Raw genomic sequence first — 23,894 nt, forward strand, 5'->3', positions numbered from 1 at the left:
AAGGGGGCATATTATTACTAATTACTTTCAAGTTTATGTGTAGTTCATAGGTTAAATCTAGATCATGACTTCAATTATTTGCTTCTAGTTGTGTCTTTTTATTTTTTACTTTGGTATTCTTGCTCATGCATATTCATGTGCACACCAAAGTGGGGGTAACATGTGAAGGTTAAAAGTGCATACCTACACCCCTTATTTTTACACCAATTTGCATGGATGTCCTAAGTAATTTTTTTTAATGAATGTTCTAATTGATCTTGTGCTTTTATTGACCTTAGACTCATATTGACAATTAAGAACAAACTCTATCATCTACTAAGATATTTACTTGACATGAGCTCACATACTTTTCTTCAAGGTTCCCACACGTGACTAATTTTTACCCAAGTTAATTTCACATGTGGTTTTGACTTGTTTATCCAAAATTCAAATTTCATAATGGGTCTGATATGATCACCTTCCAACTAGCCATTGTTCATCAATTCCCATGCTAAAAAAGTCAAATAATGTGTCTAGGACAAGTATAAAAAGGCACCCTTAGGTCATTTACATCAATAAAGACAAACCCTCTACACCTATCTATTAAAAGGATCACTAAGTAGTTACCATTCGCTTGTAAAATCAACCACATCAACCCTTGCAAAAACACAAAATAAAACCTTTGCTCTTGCACTATGTCATTCTAATATTTGTTGCAGTACATTTTATTTTTGTATCAATTCTCAAGTGTAAATCACCTAGCATCGTCACATACACTTCACTAACATTTATATTATTGCACGTTATCTTTCAATTCTTTTCAAAATTATAAAATCAATCAATAAGGTTTACATTAGGTAAAACAATCCATAGTAAGATCCAAATGATGTTTATCAACACCACTAGGTTTTTCTATTATAGGTAGAACCACTAGGCGAGTATCTTTTATGATTATAAAGGATTTGTAAACATTGAGGTCAAATTTACACAAGAACTTGGTCAAGTTTATTCAAGGCTCATGAAACTGCCCCAAGTTCTTGACTAAATTTAGGATGCATAAAGCTCTTGATCATTTTGATCCATTCATCCCAAATCTAGATTTTGACTCTAGGTAATAATCATCTATCATGGTATTTTCCATCTCTACTTTCATGGTACATTTTTGTTGTTGTTATTTTAATCCCATTCAAATGTAATTAGGTATGTTTTCTAGCTTAGCTCTTTATCAAGAATAATTTGATTATTATTTTATTAATTTTATTTATCCCAAATTATTTATACAGGGATATATTATTTCCTTGCAATAACATAATTTGAAATACACATTTTATTTAAATGTATTTTATATTCTTTATTAAATATAATTTATTAACATCAATCTCCTTCCTAATTACTACATGCATATACCTTACATTCTCTCAAAACTTCTCCATACTATGTCCTTTAATCGTAAGATTATTCTTGACTTCCCTATAATCATTGTTGCAATATTTAATCATGGAGGGTTGACATAATTAAGTCTTTGGATGGTGAGCTCATATTTTTGAACATCTACTATGGTTATGAATTATGTTGTATAAAATGAATCTTTTCCATGTATACACAAAGATGATTATGAATGATTTATATTTATTGCTAACATGTGTAAATTGATAGTTGTAATTACACCTTCATTCATTCCTCCCCAGTCATATAACCATCTATAACAACTCATTACTCATCTAAAAATAAGAGTTCCTTTACTTGTTGGTATGTGTTCGTGTTCAATGACATCTTTCTAATTTGCAAATGTAACATGTTTTTCATTATTAGGGGACTCATAAAACATATGGCCAATTAATTTTACAACTACAAATTAAATGTCAAGGGTTAATTTGGAATGTATGAACGAAACTCAAATTTAAACCTTGCCAATATTAGATATATAAGTTGATACACCAATAATTCCTCAACATACATTTATTTTTAACTAATCAACACTACTCTAACATATAAGTCCATAATGTCATACCTATTTTTTCATAACTATTTCAATTTGAATGAGGTAGAACCTATCCATAAAAGTTTGAAATTGGTGGGAGATAGTTTAAGTTCACATTTGGTGATAAAACTCCTCTCCAAATACATGCATAATAGAATCCATACCTCATTTATAACAACAAATCTAGTCATTTTGAATTTTCTATTGTGGCTTGCCTTTCCATCTAAAGTGGAGGTTGAGGATTAGACTTTTGATTATCCAACATTTTAGATGCACTTTTTATACAAATAATTATTAGTAAAAAATTAAATACATCATCTATTAGATTTAATAAATGATTAGTTATTTTGGTAAAAATATAAGTCTAAAATACTAAATAGATATAATACCTAATAAAAATATTATTCATGTATATATAAAAATTTCTTTTTATCCTTAAATTTATGAAGAATCTCTTAATAAAAACTCAAATAAATATTATAGTAAGGTTGTGCGTGCACTTCTAACTTTTTTGGAATGTATATATAAAAATATCTTTTTATCCTTAAATTTATGAAGAATCTCTTAATAAAAAGCTCAAATAAATATTATCTTCATAAAAAGACTCAAATAAATATTATAGTAAGGTTGTGCATGCACTTCTAACTTTTTTAGAATGTATATATAAAAATTTCTTTTTATCCTTAAATTTATGAAGAATCTCTTGATTAAAAACTCAAATAATTATTATCTTCATAAAAAGACTCAAATAAATATTATGAATCTACACATTTAGCAGCACTATATATATATATTGTTTTAATAGTAGCTAAGTATCCTGTAAATATATATTTTTGTATAGTAGCTAAGTATAGTGTATCATTCTCGGAGTACACATAACTCTTGGAAAAAGAAGCGAGATGTATCTCATGTAAAAAGAAGTGAGATGTATGCTCATTTCGCATAAGGAATTCGAACCGTGGAATACAGAAATCACGTCTGCAATTCCTTGTTTTCACATCAGAAGCAGAAATTGCAAGTGATTGAAGGATGGATGTGAAAGCCGCAGCTCGTTCGAAACGAGCTCAAACACAGAAAGCCAAATCCAAGCATAGCACCAAACATACCCATCATTCTAAAGAGCAGAAGAAAAATGAGGCTCAGCTTACTCAAGACCACAGGAAAAATGAGGCTCAGCATTCCCAAGAGCACAAGAAAAAAGAAACACAACAGGGCCAATCCTCACATCTTCAAAAAGTTTCCCAACCGAAAATTGCAAAACCCTCTCCAAAGGAGGCCCAACAGGGCCAATCCTCGCATTTTCAAGAAGACCCTCAACTCCAAAATGCAAAACCCTCGCAAGACCTCCCTACAAATTGGGACCGCTATGAAGGACCCGATCAAGGCGGAGATGTTCCACCGCAACAAGAGAGCGTACCCATCAAAAGCAAGGGTGCAGATTATGCCTACCTGATTTCTCAGGCTCAGGAGCAAAGCGGATTTGATGCCGTCATGCCAGGTCTGGAATATTGTCGCCAAATATCCCACTTATCTTTTAAATAAAACATTGATTGCTTTTGAAAGCCTTTTGCTGTCATTTTTCATGATACTTTTCGTGTTATGGATTTGTTTTGGAGGACACCTGTTTCATATTTAGCTTGCTAGTTCTAAAACTTTCTGGGTTCATTTTTTTTGGGTTTTCGTTTTGTTTTTTCTCAAGTAATTCTCCGTTTTAAAATTTTTCTGTGGTAATCTTTAGCTGAGTTTCGACGACCTAAGAAATTTTTCCTGTCAAATTCATACCGGACTTGTACCGTGCGGAGGCTGATTCTGTATGCCGCACTCAGCGAGTTGACTTGCCTCTGCTATTTCATTTAGTTTCAACACTTAATTGTGTATGATGAATTTATTTTCTGCTTTTTACTATTAGGGAGAAAGGCCGAGTGGACAAAGAGAGAAGGTTGAGGATTCAAGTGATACTCGTACTTTATGTAATAGGAAGTAGTTCCCGAGTGCGCATCAATCGATAGGAACCGGAAAGCCTACCTTAGGTTGTTTTTGCTTTTGACCGTTAGAGAGAAAGGCTGAGTGGGATAGATCAAGGAATTTCTTTTTCCCACATTAGGAGTTACAATTACATGGAGGAAACGATATTTGGTTAGCTATTGATTTTTCTGTTCTCTGGCTATCCTGATGATGGATCACAAAGTTGGATCCAAAACGTCATGAAAGTTTCACACAGTCCAATCTAGAAATCTGTGATAAATAGACAATATAAGGTTACCTATATGAACTGTATTTAGCTGGCTATCTTCATTCTTATCTCACAAATTTTGATATTCCTAGCAGTTGAACTAAACAACTACATTAGAATACGCTTCCCCATAAAATAAACAGCACAAAAGGCATTACTGAACCTAACTCCTATTGGCCTAACGTATGGAAAAATATTTTATTTTATGTCTTTATATTTAGTTGATAAATGATACAAATTCATTGACTGAGTTCTCTTTCCTGTGGATAAGTCTACACCAGGCAGCTTATTATTCTATTCTGACATTTGTTTGATAAGAGATGTTTCACTCCTCTATATTCTACGTATATAACATAGATATGTAATGTCTGTTGGGCTCAGTTGAGGTGCAACTTCCAGACTCTAGTCGTGGAAATTGCCAAAAAAATGTGATAATTTGGGATTGATTGAGATTTGCCTCTGTTGCCAACAATTTCTCCAGAAAGATTGACGGCTTTTTGAATTAAAAATCAGACAAATCATCACGATTTAATTGGGAAAAAAATCAGGATTGCAAGTAATTGAGATCTATTTGAAAAATTGGTGCACCCCAATTTCTTGAAGTTTTTTTGCAATTTAAAACTTATGGCACAATTTTTTCCCTATTTAAAATTTTTTTCCGCATTTTTTAATATGCCAATTTTATTCCAACTTTCTTCCCAATGAAAAGAAAAACTCTTTATATTTTGGTTTGCAGAGTTAATTCCAAGAAAGATTTTTGCTAGTATGAGCAAGACAACTACTTTTCTCAACATCTTCAATGCTTTTCCATCTGGTTATGTCTATTTAATTGATTGCAAGTAGCTATATACTTCAGAGCCAATTACATATTATTTGTAAAATATGTTTAAATCGCATGTTTATTGGTTTCACTTTCATTGTTTCCTGACTTTTTAAATGTGGGAATGCAAAAATGGGGATGCCTAGAAGTACCCCAAAAATCCTCGAATAATGTTGGAATAGGAAAGTAGATCAGGGGCAAGTGCATCAGTATTTTGAAGTTCTAAACTTTTAAAACAAGAAATTACATGAAACTTAAAGAGAGCAATCATCAAGACACCAACACCAGATTTATCGTGGAAAACCCTTTCGGCTAAAAAACCATGGCATACAAAGCTTTCATTAACAAATAACGGGCACCAACCCAGATTACAAATGTGAGCACCAGCCCACAGTGAGCATCAACTCTCAGATAGCACCGACCTTCCGTTCTGTTGAAGCACCAACTTTAAATTGTGTTAAAAAACAAGATTCAATAAAACTTTTCTTAAATGCTCTGCATAGAACCATTTATAATGCACTGCTGTAACCTGTATTCTGAAATCATGCAGACATTCACAGCATAGAAATCATTATCTTTCTTTCTTGACTCCTCACAGTAATCTCTCCTTACATACTAAACTCCTTAACACAACTGTTCAAAAGATACTTTCTTCTCAGCACCTACACCGCTTCAATAATCACATACTTGTCACTCAAAAACATCGTTCTGCACTGCACTTCTTTTCAGGAACACATTCATATTATAATGTTCGATACAGTTGTTCCAAAAACTTTTGAGAGCTATACACTCATAGATGGACCACTCTGCTAAAGGAAAGTAATAATGATTCAGCTTAATCACCTCTCACTTTGTTGAAACGGCTCAGTTATAGTTTCTAAACTCTACTACACACCACGGCAATGAACCACTCTTACACAAAAAAACGTCCCGCCACTTACATTTGCAAACGCACAGCGAATATATATCCAGATACGTCACAATTAGAAAGAAGCTATTTCCCTTTTAACCATCCCATAACAAAAATACTCAACAGGGGAATATTTTTATCTCAGAAACTCATTATTATTTTTGACAAAGAATCACCCAGCATATCAACGCTCAATACACATCAACCTTGCAATCATGCATCGACACCAGCCTCAACCCACTAAGCCACGGCTTCCAAATCTTCTTACGTTACAAAACCACTGAATAAGAACGACTTCTTTTTCAAAATTTCATTGAGTCCTTAAGCAGCATATTTTTTTAAAAGTAAAACCACCCACTCATGTCTCTCAAAAGTAACATATCGCTTAGTCCAGAATTGTCTTTTTCAAGCATCGACTGCTAACTAACTGAAATGCACATCTGCCACAATTAAATTTGCTAATGCACAATAAGCCTCCCAACAGTTTTGAAATGGCACCATTTCTAAATGATATTGCACAGCCAAAAAAAAATGTATTCCAAAATGTCTCAAAATGTTTCTAGAACACACGGCACAAAGGAAAAACGCCCAGCTTTACTAGAAAGATATGACTGCCTTTTTAACCACATCCATGATACATCACACACCTGTGATGAACCTGTGAAAGATGAGGCCACCTGGCTTGGATGGCAATATTGGTTGCCAACTGTGCAAGTTTGTCTCCTTCCAGAATAATCAGAGGAAGAAATCAGATCTATGCTAGCTATTAGTCTTATCCTTTGTAGGAAAAAAAAACCAGATTTGGTCTGGAATCTTCTATTAGAACCATCGACTTCTTGAAAAAGCCTAGTTTTGTTTTGTAGTGGCAGTTGTATCCATTTTGTCTGATCTGTTTTGTCTTTAGCATCAAACCGCCCTAGGATTTCTCTTTGGCAGCTATGTACCAACTGTCTGCAACTATCTGTGAACGAGAAGCTTCTACCAACTTCAGCTAACTCGTTGCTAACTGTGGTTGGCCTCTTTACAGATTGGCATCCCTTCATTGAAGGCAATCCGATTGTTTACTTGCCTTGCACTACAAGTTAATGTACTGCCCAAAGTAGGTATATATTGAAGACTCTACTTTGTCTTTTGGTATGCTGAATATTTTGGTCTGCCTTTGTGCACGATTTGGGTCTTGGGACGGAACCCCCAAGAGATCACCACTGCTGCTGTGTGTTGCTATTCGAGCTCTATATGGTCTTGAGACGAAACCCTCAAGAGTGTGTGTTGAGTTCTATGTAATCTGAAAGCTCAAATTACTGTTGTAAAGAAACTCCATATCAGTTCAATAGCAAATATATTCCTGCTTTTGCAGTTCTTAAGTTGAAACGTGTTTATTGATACTCTAAATCTGTGTAAGCACTAAAAAATCTGAATGTGCTATAAGCAATTTTGAGCTCCTTACAGTGTGTATTTCTTTTTCTAAACTAGTCTGAATCTATATTGTGCAACCAGTTTGTATCTTTGAATTTAGTAGTTAAGTAAGTACAAAGATTTAGGTCATATAGACTTAACTCTTAAGATCCTTACACACCTGTAACCCAAAAACGCATAGCCAGAAGAATTAGTCACGTACATCTGAAATGGCTCACCACCAAAGAATAATGAACATCTGGATCTTTAAATCAAACTTAACAAATATCTTTCAAAATTTTGATCTCCACATAACTGCAAAGGAAATGCAACAGTCCAGATTGTCTTATTCTCGAAGAGCCCGCCATATGCCAGATTTTCTTATTCTGCAAAGCATGATGTGGCAAATGATTAATCTTATTTGGCACAAAAAATGGATAAGTTAGCTGCTGACATTGACAAGCAACCAAGCTAGCAGGTAGCACAACCAAGCAGACAAGCAAGTAGCTCAACCAAGTTCTCTGAAATGTAAACGACTTTGATCAGCAACCTTTGACATCAATGACAACATGCTCAACAAAACTTGGGCCCAATTTATTTCTTCTGAAGCTCTTTTCTCCTAGGTTAATAGTTTCAGTGGTTATCCTGGAATACTCCAGTTTTTCTTCTGAACAGAATAATAATCTTTACATCTTGGGTTTTCTTAAACTGTTGACATGTACAATACAAATTAGCCATTTATACTTAATTACAACAAGATTATAATAACTATATTTTTTAACCTGGTTGAGTCCATGGAGCCATTTCCATCTGTGATTAGAATATAAATTTTTTAAATTTCTAGTATAGTAGACTAGCTAATGCAATAATTTGTTGAATGCTGATCTTATATGTTACTGGGCATTAAATGTGAACATTTTCTTATCTACTTTGATGATCCTATTGCTTTGGCCAGTGTCAGTATTGGTAGTTCTTTCCAGCATAACAAAATGTCAATTTTTGGATTGAAGTAAAAAATAAAAGGTGGAATTATCTGTGCTGGGTCTGTGTGAATTCAATTATAGTGTAAAAGATTCTGACATTGATCTGTATTGCAGCATATGCAGAAGGTATAACTTCAATGCTATATGTTAGAGGACAAAATCTCCTATCATGGGGCAAAGATGACAATTTTATTGTCAAGGATGACAACGCATCTACAGAATATGAGGTCATTATAGCTACAGCACTTTTCCCTTTTAATACGTTATATGAATTCCTCAATGTATTATGAAATAACTATACGTTTTAGTTTGGGATATTAACCTGAGATATGCTCTTTTAATGTTACCTTTACAGTATAGACTTTTTCTTTAAAAGCTTTATTTGAATTTCCTCATTTGTTGGTTTTTTTAACATAAGGGGAATGCTTGGAAAAAAATGCTTGGGCCGATTTTATAAACATAAGAGGAATAATTGGAAACAGATTTTGGAGCTATTTATTTTGCTTTAAAATTCTTTTCTACTGAAGTTGAAAGTATCTGAACGATAAGGGGTTGGCTGCCGGGAAGCAATTGTTCAGGCATCATTTCTCTCACTGGATTTACATTGGCTAGCTTCACAACTTGCACAATTGGAGTGTTCTAAAAGGCTTTTTATTGAAGAAGACAAGCTTCCTGCAGAAATGGTATGATCATGGACCTTTAAGATGTATTTTTTATTTGTTTTTGTCTCTAATGTTTGTTGTGATTATTGAAATTAGTAAATTGTTTATGATTTAAATTGATGTTTCTTATATTTAGGTTTGAAATTAACTGGTTTGAAGTAAACAATTGATGTATGCAGCAGTAGTAATGCTTAAAGTTAAATTCATGCTCGCTCTCTTCAAAGTCAGCAGAAAGTCCCAAAGGCCTATATATTTTCTGAAAAGCTACCCTAGTATTTCTTTGGCAATATTTAATTATAGGGTATAAAACTGTGCAAGTTCCACATGTTTATGTAGAAACCTAGATTACGCATAAGGTGAAATTTTGCAAACAAATAAATCAGTAATGTAGATGGGAGGGTGAGGTATGGTTTCTAGGAGTGGACACTGTCTACTTTGGTGTGTGTTGGAGGACATCAAGTGAGCTAGCTAAGCACTAAATGATCAACCAAAGGGGATGGTCCATGTGACTGTAGTCGGTATAAACTTATAGCTTTTAGTAAGTCTCACAAAAGGGAAAAAAACAAAGGAATGAAAGGCTAGAATAATGTGTCCTGCCTTTGTATTTGTATTACTTTAGCTAAATCTAGCCTATCTTGTTTTACAACTTTATTTATTTTTATTTTTATGATTGATTGTTAAGTGATGGTTAAATCGGTTGCTCTCTCATAAAAGATATAATGGTATTTACATGCTAAAGAAAACAGCAATGGAGACTGGGTATATCAATCTTGTGTTTTCAGTACAATCCATCTGCTGTTAACATTTACAGTTTTAACGTAAAAAGAGAACAACTGGCCATTCAGCTGTCAAGTACTAGCTGATGCATCTAAGCTACTCTCATATCACCATTGACCAATGCCACATCCTGCCGCAGCCTTCAGCCTTGTAGGAAGGCAGTTCACTTGCCCTTGAATCATAATCTAAAATCTTGAAAAGGATCTATTTTTCTTGACCCAAAACTACTAGGTTTTTACAAATTTCTTTTTAATAAATGCCTTGGTCCATTTCTTTCCAGTGTTGGCTGTGTCCTCTTTATTGTACACAACGTGAATCATTGTCAAGAATGACAGAGTCCTCTGTCTAGAAGAGGATCTTCAAGCACCTATCCAAGAGTCTATTTGGTTTTTTACGAAACTACCCATTAAATTGTCTTAGTACAAACTTATTTCATATATGAACTAAAGTTACAATACGCATATAATTTACCTTATAAGAATATGATAAGGTCCATTAATGGGTTTTATTAATAAGATTGTAATCTCTTAACCTAAGTTGTTGGATCGAGGTTTGGGTTCCCTAGTATGATGATTTTTTTGTTGTCCTGAAGTTCGGTATATAAAATATTAATAATAAAGAAAAATACCCATATTTTGCAAAAACAAAAATATACAAAATTGAAAACACAATTCATAGTGGTAAAATCAATACGAAGTACAATCAATAACCTTCATCTTGCCCTTCATTGAGAGAACCAAAGTCATCACTTGGTTCATTTGAACCACAAGCAACCATAATGCTACTCCCACTAGCTACATCCTATGTAGAAGCCTCCTCATCTTATTACATCCTTAAACCTATGGTGTGCTGTAATATTCACCCCTGATTTTTTGTTTTTTGTTTTGTGATAGAAAGAGAAGGAAATGCAGAAGTGTTTGTATTTCATGTTTCATTTATCATGATGTTGTGTACAATGAAAATAACATTGCATAGAAAGAGTTTAAACATATACTATCTTTCAAATCAACTTGGAAAGCCAATTCAAATAAAAATGCAACAGCAGTAATCAGAAATCAGACTTACTGAAACACATTGTAGACCTGGTATTCATGCTAAGAAGTGTATGTTTCATTTATCATGATGTTGTGTACAATGAAAATAACATTGCATAGAAAGAGTTTAAACATATACTATCTTTCAAATCAAAATGCAACAACAGTAATCAGAAATCAGACTTACTGAAACAAATTGCAGACCTGGTATTCATGCCAAGAAGTGTATTTTTTCAGTTCATGATGAAATCAGCAACCTCTCCAAACTTATTTCAAAGAGTCAGAAACAACTAGTGATCATATGCAGATTTTAAAGTCAGACATACCACTATCAAGAGCAGTTTGAATCTCTAACAGGCTTACAACATTTGCCAAAACCCACATGCGATGCAAGAATAGGTGCTCAATACATTGGGCTGATTTTGCCTTATAAAATCAGTGCTCCCTCAAATGATGCAAATAACCTATCACAACGAGTCGCCCAGGTCAAGGAACATGTTTGAAACAATATCCATAAGCCAAAAAGTCTTCCTCCATGAAATATGATCAAAACTATGATATTCAGTAATTCTGAAATAGCACAACAGCACTCAGAAAAAGCTTAAAAAGTCTACCAAACTCAAATAGCACTTCAAAAAGGCTCACCACTTACCAAAATCACAATTTCCATATCTAAATACTTTATATATCTTTGATATCTTCAAACCCATTACACAAAACCAAGCCAAAATCACTGTCAAACCAAACCCGAGAGCACCAACCTGCTAGGGTGGATGTTTCAACACCGAAACCAGCAAACAAGAAGAGGGTTTTTGTCCTCAACCAGGAAAAGAAGAACTTCCTGAGCTCATTCCAGCAGCATAACTTTAAGTTGTAAAAATAAGCATATCAAAATGAGAGCTCAAAACATGACTATATAGAGTGAAAAGGAAATTAGGGCAACCATCCTTCAATTTCAAACCTTTTCCCTCCAAAACAGAAACTTGAAAAATCCTCATAGAAGTTCAATTTTTTTTGAGTTCTCAAATAAAACATTTGAAATTTACTTATATGTTCTATTATTCATCCTTAATGCCCCCCTTTGGGAGGATAATATAAGCTCAATAAAATAAATATTTATCCTCTTCCTTAGGCATTGATTTTGGATGTCAAATGACCCCTCTTTTAAAAACAACTTTATGTTACTAGGCCAAGGGGGGGTATTTTTAAAAGCACTTTATAAAGGCTTAGTGAATAAAATAAAATAAATCTCTTTTGAGAGCAATATAACTCACCAAGTCCAACTTAAATCCATTATATAGAACTGAGAGAGGAATAGAGACCATGACCAAGTGCTAAAAATAGCACGCACTTAAAATAACCTTTTGTTTTAAATAGCAAGAATTGCCCAAAACCCTAAAAATGAAGATGCTGCACATTGAAGCTAAGAGGAGACTGAAGCTATGACCAGCTGCCAAAAATAGGGGTTATTATAAATAGTAACTGCTAAAAAATAGCAATTGCTAAAAATAGTAAGTTAGTCAAAACTCCCAATTGACCAATCGGTATACAAACTCACACTTACTAGAAATAGTAAGTCTCAAGCAAGTTGTCTGAAATCACTCCAGAATTCGTTGTTCATCTCTGTTAATCTGTCTGAACACACTAGTGACATCAAAATACCCCTTTGATCTTGTTGACACCGACTTAGAAAGTCAACACCAATTGCACTATAAGAGAACAAGAAAATTGGGACATGGCAGCATAGAGTTCTGAGTAGTTGGCTTGTGGCTACTTCAACTTTTAATTAAGTTATATGATCATTATTGTATTTTAATTTAGAAATTTTGGTTTTCCTAGGTTTTATGTTTAGGCATCTAAGTTAGCTAGGTGTCATCCAATGCACAAACAAAGGTATATATAGGAACTAGTGGCTAGTTTATTATCATCATATTGCAATTTGTGTTTTCCTTGGAGATTTTTTGAGGTTTGCCCCTTGAAGCGGCTTATAGTTCTCTAGAATTATCAAGTATTTGCAACATATTTCCTCTTTTATGCAATTTATTTCACTACAAGTGGTATTAGAGCATGATCTTAGCATTGTGAAGGTAAGTAACAAGGTGTTTTTTTCTTTCTGATTTTGGAAGTGAATACCTCTCTTATTTAGGTAAAATATTTCTTAATTTTTAATGAGTACATATTCAACTTGCTATACTCCAAATTTGAGGCCAATTGGACCATAATTGAAGGAGTTGCAAAATTAGGGTTTCCATAAAATTCCCTCTTAGGGCAACAAATAAGCAATTTTTTTCGAAATTCAAGAGGGCTGAACAAGGGTGCATTAATCCACTTCTAGTCTTGCCTAGAGGCATTTGGAGTTATTTGAGAAAGTTATTACAAAATTAGGGTTTCCACCAAATTTGTCCCCAAGGCTACAAATCAGAAAATTCCTTGGAGATTTTATTGACAAAAAGGATCGAGGCCCAAGTAAGTTATAGTTATTTTTTTGTGATTTATTGCAAAATTAATATTTTCACCATTTTGGGGCTTGCAACAAGGAGTAAAAAGAATTCTCTCACATATGGAAAATTTTTGAGCTTTGAAGATGTGGTTATCGAATAGAAAATGTCATAACATTCCAAGGGATAGTCTCATCTTGATTGTCCAATGTTTGCAGCTCCCATTGGTGTAGTAGATATAGTGGCTCATTACATTAGGAACAATTGAGATGAACTTCTAACTACTACTCATGAGATTTCATTTAATAGGCAAGATAGTTGAACTAAGAGGGTTGCAATTAAAGTCCCTACAGATGATAAGCTCTCATCAAATGCAAAACATGCTTAACAGTGGGGCTGATGGAGATGTGGCCCAATTGTTGTCATTAGCAACGTATTAGTCTAATGCTATTGCCTAGCTAGATTTGCAAACAGTTATAGATAATTACTTAGTGGACTTTGTTGTGTCTTCATCTAGTACTAGGGAGCCAAAACTCCAACATTAGGCTTTTTAGGTACCCATATATACAAATATTTGAGATCGAGAAGATGGTCTAGGATATGCTAGAGGTAGGTATAATTAGGCATAGCTAGAGTGCTTACTCCTTTCTTTGGGAGATTGTATGTAAGAATGATGACTGACTCTTGGCACATGTGTTTAGACTATGGAGAGCTCAACAAGTACACTGTCAAAGATAAGCTTACTATTCTAGATTGATGATTTACTAGATGAACTAAGTGGAGCTATGTTTTTTACAAAACTTGATCTCAGATCAAGGGAAAGTCGGGTGGTGCAACAACATGTTGAGGAGACTCCACAACTTCAGAGTTAGAGTCTGCTGAATCTCTCCTATTAGGTGGACCTAGGGGAAGACGAACACCCAAATCCGTAGCCTTTAGAGGCTGATCCTCAGGGCTCAAAATAGGAGAAGAGAGCTGAAAAAGCCCTTGTTCTTCATCAAAAACAACATCCCGATTGAATACGAGACTATCAGTGTTTACATCAATCAGTCAGTAAGCTTTTTGGTTATCAGTGTACCCGGTGAACATAAGTTTTTGACTCTTAGAATCCATCTTTGTGCGTCTGGCATCTGAGATTCAAACATATGCAAAAGAGCCAAAGACTTTCAGGTGACTAATTTTGGGCTTCCTACCAGACTAGGCTTCCTTTGGAGTCTTCTTCTTCACAGCCTATGTGGGAGACTGGTTCAGAAGATAGACAGTAATGTAAACTGCTTCTGCCCAAAATTTCTTTGGAATTCCAACATAGATTGAGCCATTTCAATTATTGTGTAGTTTCTTCGCTCAACAACACCGTTCTGCTGTAGGGTGTTAGGTGCGGTAAGCTGAGGTGCGGTAAGCTGATGTTTGATGCCATGATGTGCATAGAAGTTGGAGAAATTAGAAGAACAAAATTCCCCCCCATTATCTGACCTAAGAGTTATAATTTGTTGACCAAACTCTTTTTTTACTAAGGCCTTAAACTTCTAGAACATACCAAACACCTTTGATTTTTGTTTAAGAAAATACACCCACATTTTGCAACTGAAATCATCAACAAATAACAAGAAATACCTAGACCCAATAACTGAAGGAGTGTTAATCGGACCACAAATGTTAGCATGAACCAATTGCAATACCAAGAAATACCTAGACCCAATAACTGAAGGAGTGTTAATCGGACCGCAAATGATAGCATGAACCAATTGCAATACCTTAGAAGCTGGGCAAGAATCACCGTCCGTAAATGGAGTCCAATGCTGCTTTTCAGCTTGACAAGCTCCACAAACTCCATGATTTTGAGTTTGAATCTCAGGTAGACCAACAACAAGATCCTCCCAAACTAGCTGAGAGAGATAGTGAAAGTTTAGATGCCCATATCACTGATGCTAGAGATATCTGATGGAAGAAATTTTTGCTGCCATGGCGTGCTCCTGAGAATCACCAGTGTCAACAAGTCTATAAAGACCATGATCATCAATACCCACAACAATTGTAGCATGAGTGTCCCAATCAACATTATTGCTTTTGTGCGAACTGAACACCACATCAAGCCGAGGAGAGTGTCTCATAATTTGATTGACAAAGAGAAGGTCGAGTTCCATGCTGAGAACATAGTATACATTGAGGAAAATTAAATTCCTCCCACTAGACTGAATGTGCATGTTGCCCTTATCGACAACAGTATACTCTTCCCCTCCAAAGATCACAAAATTGGTGAAAGGCTGATATTCTGTGATTCAGTCATGTTGATGAGTGAAGTGTCGAGAAGCCCCTGAATCAATATACCAGGTAGAGGACTTCACATGATTTGTAGGTCTTTTAGCCATAAAGGTGTAAAAGGCAGATTCCTTCTGCTCAGTGTATTTTGCAACATTAGCTTTCGACTGAGACCCTCCTTAATTCTTTTGTTCAGAAGCCAAGTGTGATCAACAGTCTTTCTTCATGTGACCATACTTGTGGCAATAATTACATTGAATGTTCTTTTTCTCGGAGTTGTCTTGGGATTGACCCGAGTCTTTTTGTTGAGAGGATTGACTTTTCCCCTTATCCTTAGCAAAGGATTTAGCAGAGAAGGCTTGCTCTGTGGAGGACGAACTAGCACCTCTTCCAAATTGCTGTTTCTTGTGATCTTGTTGTAGAAGTTTGTTGCACACCTCTGGAAAACTTCAAGTCAACATTAGTTGAGGTAGTGTTGAGCGTCTCAATAAAGTGCTCATAAGACTTTGGTAGACTTTTCAGAGCGATGACTACAATGTCTTCTTCCTCCATCTTCCAGCTAATCACTTCCAACTGATCACGAATGTCCTTAATTTTGGTGAGATGCTCCTGCAAAGACATTCGTTCAGGCATCATGATGGAAAACAGTTGGTTCTTCAGAGAGAATGTGCAACTTTTGTTTGATGTTTCATGGAGATCCTTTAGATGGGTTTAGATCTCTTCAGCTGTCTTGCCTAGCGGCACTTGAGGCACCTGATCATTAGTAACAGAAAGTTTGATAAGCATCACAACTTCCCAATTGTGCTCGTCAAATTCGTCCAAGTCTTGTCTAGCTGTTGTAGTACGAGTTTCCTTACCTAGAACGAGAGCATAAAGGCGGCAATATTAAAAAATGGTCACCATTCGTTGCTTCTAGGTGTTGTAGTTTCTGGCGTTGAACCTCTGACTGCCTTTTAACATAATGTTGGTCAAAGAAGCTATCTTGCACGAGATCTTGCATGCATTTTGAGACACAAAAAATATGGTAGACATAAGAGGCAAGAATTTGAGTGCACAAAATCTGAGGCGCAAATCCCAATGCACTAAAACAGATGTAGATTTAGGCACAAAATACGAGGTAGAAATGCTTGCTGGCACATATTCCAATGCAAGTTTTGCTAAAAACCCAATTTTTTTTTTCTGAAGGCCTAGAAATCTTCCTAAAAAACCCAGAAAGATTTATTGCACAAGAGGAAACGACAGATTGTAATAGAGGATTTTTACAAACCCTAGCTGTAGACAACATGAAATCCTCAGAAAACGAAGCAAATTTAAAAAACGCCAATAACATAAATGCCATAGGATTGTTGCAGAGGCAGGAAAAACAAGACCAAAAGCAAGTGCATGAGAAAAACGCGAAGTCACAAAAATCTTCCCGTTGCATAGGACAATGTGCCTTAGCCACAAAAAACACTTGGAAATAGCAACAAACATGAACCCAGATTGCGAAACAAATTGTAGAGCTGCCAAAACGCTTCTGTTCGAGGACCTTGGAGAGCCGAAGAAGATTGGATGCGGGCTCTCAAAAAAAAAAGGGGCCCAAAAATATTAGAGCCGTCGAGTTTTAACATGCGAGCGGTCAAAAAGGCGAGCTGCAAAAAAAATTGCGTGGGCTCACAAACCCACAATCTATAGAAAATGAGGACGCACGGGTGAACGACCTAGGAAGTAGGTCGTGCGGGCATAAAAGGGACAAAAAACAACACCCACGAATCTTACAGAATACAACCACTGAGTCAAACAACCCCAAATATATATATATATATATATATATATATATATATATATATATATATATATATATATATATATATATATATAGATATATATATATATATATATATTTTTCAAACAAGTCCACAAAAATGTTGATAAAGGCATACAAAATCTCACATGAAAAGTTCACAAATTACAAACTTTAAGAAATTCACCCAAGATTTTGATTACAGCTTTGATACCATGAAGATTTGGTAAAATGCATTGTATTATTTACAAAATGAACAAGAGTTCATATAGCAATTACATTAGATGATGTTTCCTAAATGAAACAATCGTTCATTGAAGCCAAAATCAGAAACAATCTAATGAAACTAAAAATACAATATTGACCATTAATTAAGATATACTAATATTATTCTTATAGTTATCACCAAATTCAAATTAAAGAAGAATATATTCCGTAGTGTTGTTGTGTTTTTTATGCACATGCAAACACAAAATAAAATACCAAGGTATCTTATCCTCTCTTGAACAAAGTCTCTCATATGCTATGCTTTGCGATCAAATGAGACAACTCCAAGGTTACGAAATGTTAGGTCTTGACTTGTGGATAAGTTCAGTGGTTTGATGTGATAATGTTGGAATCACAAGGGGGCTTACGTTGTACATGAATGCTCAATCTTATCATGGATCAGGATAGGTATGCTGATAACTTAGGATTTGGCAATGAAGCTCCGGACTTAATTCTTACTAAAAAAAAGGGGCAAAAGGAATAGGGTTCAGGAAATCTATTTTAAGCCTAGGAATGTAGGAAATGATGAACAAAATTAGTGGAATCAAACTAGGCAAGGTCTCACAAACAGGTATTGACACAAGCTTAGTGCAATCATCTAAGGTATACTTATGGATTTTCAGACTATTACCATCAAACGTTGACACCATCCAAGTTGATGCTTGTCAAGGGACGCATAATAATTGAAGTTAAGCTTACTCAAATTCCCAGTTGACCACACATGGTGCACTTACCAATGACAAGAGGCTAGTGATATGGATTAAGGATTCCACACAAATATATTCAACAAATCTTCCACTCAATCTAATAAACATGACAACAAATTCTAATCTAACTTGGAAGAATTGAGACCCATGAATGCAAAACAACATTTGAAGAGCAAAATCACCAACAAATTGAACAATGATTTAGATTCAAATAGCTGCAGCATATACCAACAATTCTACAAAAACTCTCGCTTACAAATGAGAGGCAATGGGGTTTATATAGAGCCTCAAAAGAAATCAATGGCTTAGATTGATTCAAGATCAATGACCAAGATTACAAGATAAAACCCTAATTAGGGTTTGTACAACCACCATTACATTGGCCAATATGAAACGAGGGTAGGTAAGATAAATAATATTTGATGTAGCGCCATGTGTCACCTATTCCCTCCTTGAATGAATGTTGACTTGGCACCCTTTGATTGAACGAATGGTGACTAGGATGCCACCTCAACTTGCCTTGTACACTTAACCAATTTGCCTTGTACATTCTTCATCTTCACAATGTTTGGAATCCCTTATGATACTTTACATTCCATCCTTATGTTAAGGAATTCCATGAACTGTTCCCTCCTCATGTTTGGAAAATTTCCCAATCTTGGAATCCTGAAATATGTCCTTCCTTGATGCACTTTGATATTGGAATTCCTTGATGTAGTTCTGGATTTCATAATGTGCAATCCCTTTGTGCTCATGTCTTGAACTCGCTTTCCTTCATTTATTCATCATCAAGGTGAAGTCTTCTTCATGATTGATCTGGTCCTCATCTTCACCTTCTAGAATCTTTGTGCAGAAATCCCCATCCAATCTTTGAAGTATTGATCTTCCTCATCCGCATTTGTGTGCATCCTCCTTCACCTCAAGCCTTGATCATCATGCTTCCTTTCCTCGTAACAATCTTGCAAAACAAACAAGCATTGAATCAAATACCCATGTGATAAACTTGATTTCAATCTTGGTGGGAAATCCATCCGCATAGGAACGGATCAGTCCTCAAGACCATCCGCATCATCCCCGTCCATCCTTCACTTGGTAGAAATTTGATGCCTATCTGGACAACTTCCTTCCTTTGTAATTTCGTACTCAAGTGGAAATCCGACCCTCATCCAGACTTACTGTCCTTGAACATCATGTGTTGAGTGGAAATTAGAACCTCATAGGGACTTTGTTCCTGACATTTGTCCCAACATGTGATAGTTTATCTTAGAAAATTGTAACACCAATTCTGGAAAATATGAAGGTCCGGATTGAAATCTGGAAGATTTTCCTTAAGAAAAACCGATTTCAGACTTAGGATAAGTCTTATCATAATTGCTAAGTCTGAAGTTATCCATTTAAACTCAGAAAATCAAGTATGTGGAGCCCAAAAATGAATGTCCAGGTTTGGAATATCACTTGGAGGTCTTAAGACACTCAGAAAATATCACATTTGTCCCAACATGTGATAGGTAATCTTAGAAAACTGTAAGACCAATTCTGGAAAATATGAAGGTTCGGATTGAAATCTGGAAGATTTTCCTTAAGAAAAACCGATTTCAGACCTAGGATAAGTCTGATCATAATTTCTAAGTCTGAAGTTACCCATGTAAACTCAGAAAATCAAGTATGTGGAGCCCAAAAATGAATGTCCAGGTCTGGAATATCACTTGGAGGTCTGAAGACACTCAGAAAGTGATTGATTTTTGATATCACAGTTGTAATAAAAATCTGATTTTCTGAGGACAAAGTCTGAATGCGCCCTCCAATGCCTGAAAACACTCAGAAAATGGTGTGTTGAAGTCTGATTTTCTGATTCTTAAGTCTGAATACACCCTTTGAAAGTCTGAAATTGGCTCCAAAAAGTCTGAAGACACTCTGAAAATGATGAATATCAATGGCTGGAAGTGGTCACAGCCATGTCACATGCTTGCATTTGAATTATTTTGACCTTTAAAACTCAGAAATGGTCACATCTGGGCACAACTATGTGCCTGGAAGTATACCACAATGCTTGGAAAAGGGTGTGGAAAAGTCTGATTTTAGTTCTTAAAGTTTGAAGGCACCCTTCCAAGGTCCAACGATGGCTGCCCAATGTCTGAAGACAACCTGCAACTTCAATAAATCAGTCATTTAAACTTGTCGCAGTCATAGGAAACACCTGTATTTGATGAATTTCACCTTCCCAAAGTGAAGTTTGTCAAATCTGGGCACAAACAAAGGGCTGGTAAAAAAAATTTAAGTCTGAAGGCAAATCTGAAAGGGAAGTTTCAGATTTAGATTAGCAATGGAAGCTCCACCAGATGCCCAAAAAACTCATAAGAATGATGCACAAGTGAAATTTCCCAAGTGGGCAAGTGGCTGGAAATGAAAATCAGTCTAAAGACAACTTGCAACTATGGAGTTTCAGACTGTAACAACAATGGTAACCCTTGAAAATGCATTAAAAACTCTTCCAAACAACCCTTAACCAAAATCGCCTTAGTGTAGATGAGCTGGGCAATGAAGAATAATTCTGAAAATGTGTTCCCAGCCAACAATGGAGGTCAAATCACTCCCAGCAATGGCGCCCAACAAGGTCTGAAAATAATGGCAGCCTCTTAACACTTAAAAATATCACCAAAAGTCATCAAGATATGGAGGAATCAGCCTCCCAAATAAAATCGCCCAAGTTCAGCCATGGCACCACCTCCCAAATTTGAAAATTACTCTAAAAAACTTGCTCCAATGGCTGCCAAGAAATATCGCCCAACTGGGAATAGGCAAAAGATGAACAACAAAACAAACTTTCAGCTCCAAATGTGTCAAGTAGACACTTCAGCTCCAAATGTGTCAAGTAGACACTTCACCAAAATCACCCAAGTCAACAACTTAGCAATCGCACTCAGCAAATATAATGATATTTTAATGCTGGTCACCTCTCTTTAAACATGTTTTCACCTTGAGTTTTCACCACACAAGCAATGTGGGATAAAATTTTTGCTCTTTTACACTTGTGGGAAAAGCAACTTGCTTGGGAAATAATATTTATTTAATTTAAAAAAAATTGCAAGTCATTAAATAATTGTTTTTAATTTTTAAATAATCGTCAACACTTGTAAAAACAATTAAATTTGGGGTCAATTTATTAAAAATATTCCAAAATTTAGATCAAAATTAACCCTTGGGGGAAAATCGCCCCATGTTGGGATAAAAATCCTAATAAAACCTCATTAAAAATCATTAAAATGCTTCATCTACATTTCAAAGTTTGATAAATTCCATCTTTAAGACATTTTTGGGGGAAGTTTGTATTAGTGTTATTTGATGATATATTAATTTAGGAAAATTTTGGCCTCGTAGTTTTAAATTTTTTTTTCTGGCATTATAATTATGTTGATCAAAGCATTATCAATTTGGCACTTGGTTGCGTGCCACTTGTTAAGGGCATTTGAGCCCCTAACATGCCATGTAAGAATCTTCATGGAGCCCTAAGATAGGGCACTTCTCCCTTTGATTTTAGAAGGTAGTTTTTGATTTTTGATTGGCCCGTGTTCAAAGCCAAATCTTCTCTCTTCTCCTTATTCTTTTCTTGCCTATCTTAACAGTTGAGATGCAAACACCAATATTGAGGAGTTTGGCAACAAATTGGCTAATTGATCTAGGGTCCACAATATCAATATGATCTTTGACTACATTTCCAAGCTTCCATCCTTTGAGCTTTCAACAAAATCATGCCTGTTATTGTCTGCCTAATTAACATAGGAAATGATTGCTAAGTTTGACATTGTGCCCTCAACTAGATCACTCTCCTTAATCTAATGGTCTATATTTGCAGTGTCAACAAGGGGATCCTCTTCCTTTTGAATGTTTGGTAGCTAGTGCATTGTGGGGATCAGATTTGAACGGTTGAAACTGTTTTCATTATGGTCCTTGCTCTTACAATTCAAACCAAAAAATTTATGTATTTCCACTTAAACTTCTTGAATCCATTCATTGAATTGTGCGGCAAGCATAATATGTTTTGGAATGTTCTTTTATTAAGATCACGTTGATTCACACATACAAAAAGTAATTACATCCAATTCCATCACCAATTTGGGAAAGACATTTCTCAGACCAACATTCTAGAGGGAGATTTTGTAGTCTCACCCATTGTGGGGCATCCTCAAGGGAGCAATCCCTAGGGTTGAATTTTGGGGCCTATTTCTACACAAAGAGAAAGAAACTATTGTTCAGCCACGAACCACATTAAGGACCATATCTGGTTGACCTTTATTTTGGAAAGCCTTAACAAAGAAACCCTTAGGAAGGAACTGCAAGGTGAGACCATCAACCCATTTGTCCTTGCCCATTGTTCAATTTCCTACTGTAAAAATTTGTCTCCCACAAATCTCCCAACAATAACATTTTTTACCAAAGAAGAGGTCTGCTGAGTGACAAAAGTGGAAACATCAATATACTTGATGTCTTTGTTTATGATCTTCAATTCCTCAGCTTCCTTTCACATTTTCTGATTTTTGCTGTGAGTCTTGCACATCAGTTTTGGTACTGGTGCTATAGTTATACTTCTGTCACTGTCAGTGATATAAACTTACCTTACACCTATGTATCTGAATCTTGGTATATTTATTGCTTCTATATTGTTGTCATTGCAGCCAGTCTTAATTTTTTAATATTTATAATTTTATTGCTGTCATTTTTTTAATTATATACACTACTGTCACTATCTTGATTTTGATGGCAGGCATGGCTAAACTTGTAGAAATTTGAAGATGGGAAGAGAGGGGACGGTGGGGCGTGTTTCTGGTGTAGGGGTTTGCAAGTTTCAATTATAAAGTGACAAAAACATAGAAAATATATGGCTATCCCTAATCTAAATTGGTAGAGGCAACTGAAAGATTTGTATCAAAATTAGAGCTTGAGCTTTAGTCATTGCCAATATAAGGGGCTGTCTCAGGCAATTGAACCCTAACCAATCCCTCGTGTCTCCTCATCAATTTGTATAGTGTATTCCGGATCAATATCCCAATGTAATTTCGGAGTCAAACGATACACAAGAGTTTGTCGATCTTGTAGCCGTAAAGCACTATGTATAACCACCAACTTCTCCGATTGTCTAGAGGTAAGGTTGTTCCTCTTGAGTGATTGGATGAAGCCATATGTGGACTAATTACTTTCTGCAGTAGAGGAACTGACAACTTGTGAAAGAAGACGAAGGGCAAGTAACTACAACTCCGGTGCAAACTTGCCATGCCATGTCCACCATCTAGGCTTGGTTGCATACCATTTGGGATTTAGAGCATAGGCTACCTTATGAAGTGGGGTGTTCATAGTGTTCCACTGTCACGTCACAATGGGCTTAAGATGCTCCTTGTAAAAACTTTATTTGCCCAAGCATGCTATCAAAAGTCTCATATCTCTCTAAGGCTAGGAGAGTTAGTAACAACATATGTAATTACTTGCACAATAGGCTCAATAAAGGAGTGAACATGTCTACAAGTGACATTAAAATCTCTAAAAATAATGATTACAAGTTAGAAACATTGATAAATCATTCAATTAACATTTTAATAATTAATTAATAAAATCAGCAATTTTTTTACCTCATTGTGGACCACCAATCATTAGTAAGATTTTTTGTCTCTCAC

The 23,894-nt window shown here is 35.4% G+C and overlaps 1 protein-coding gene across 1 annotated transcript in view; it reads left to right on the forward strand.

The window, feature by feature from the left end:
• The first annotated feature begins 2,806 nt into the window (after positions 1-2,806).
• The window catches only part of LOC131068819 (uncharacterized), a 49,498-nt gene continuing 28,410 nt past the window's right edge, over positions 2,807-23,894 (forward strand). The window contains exons 1-3 of the mRNA XM_058004095.2: positions 2,807-3,458; positions 8,416-8,528; positions 8,880-8,984. Of these exons, the coding sequence (XP_057860078.2) occupies positions 2,990-3,458; positions 8,416-8,528; positions 8,880-8,984 (687 nt within the window). The 5' untranslated portion in view covers positions 2,807-2,989. The remainder of the gene's footprint in view (positions 3,459-8,415; positions 8,529-8,879; positions 8,985-23,894) is intronic.

The sequence above is a fragment of the Cryptomeria japonica genome, chromosome 7 (genome assembly GCF_030272615.1).
Source record: "Cryptomeria japonica chromosome 7, Sugi_1.0, whole genome shotgun sequence".
NCBI lineage: Eukaryota > Viridiplantae > Streptophyta > Pinopsida > Cupressales > Cupressaceae > Cryptomeria > Cryptomeria japonica.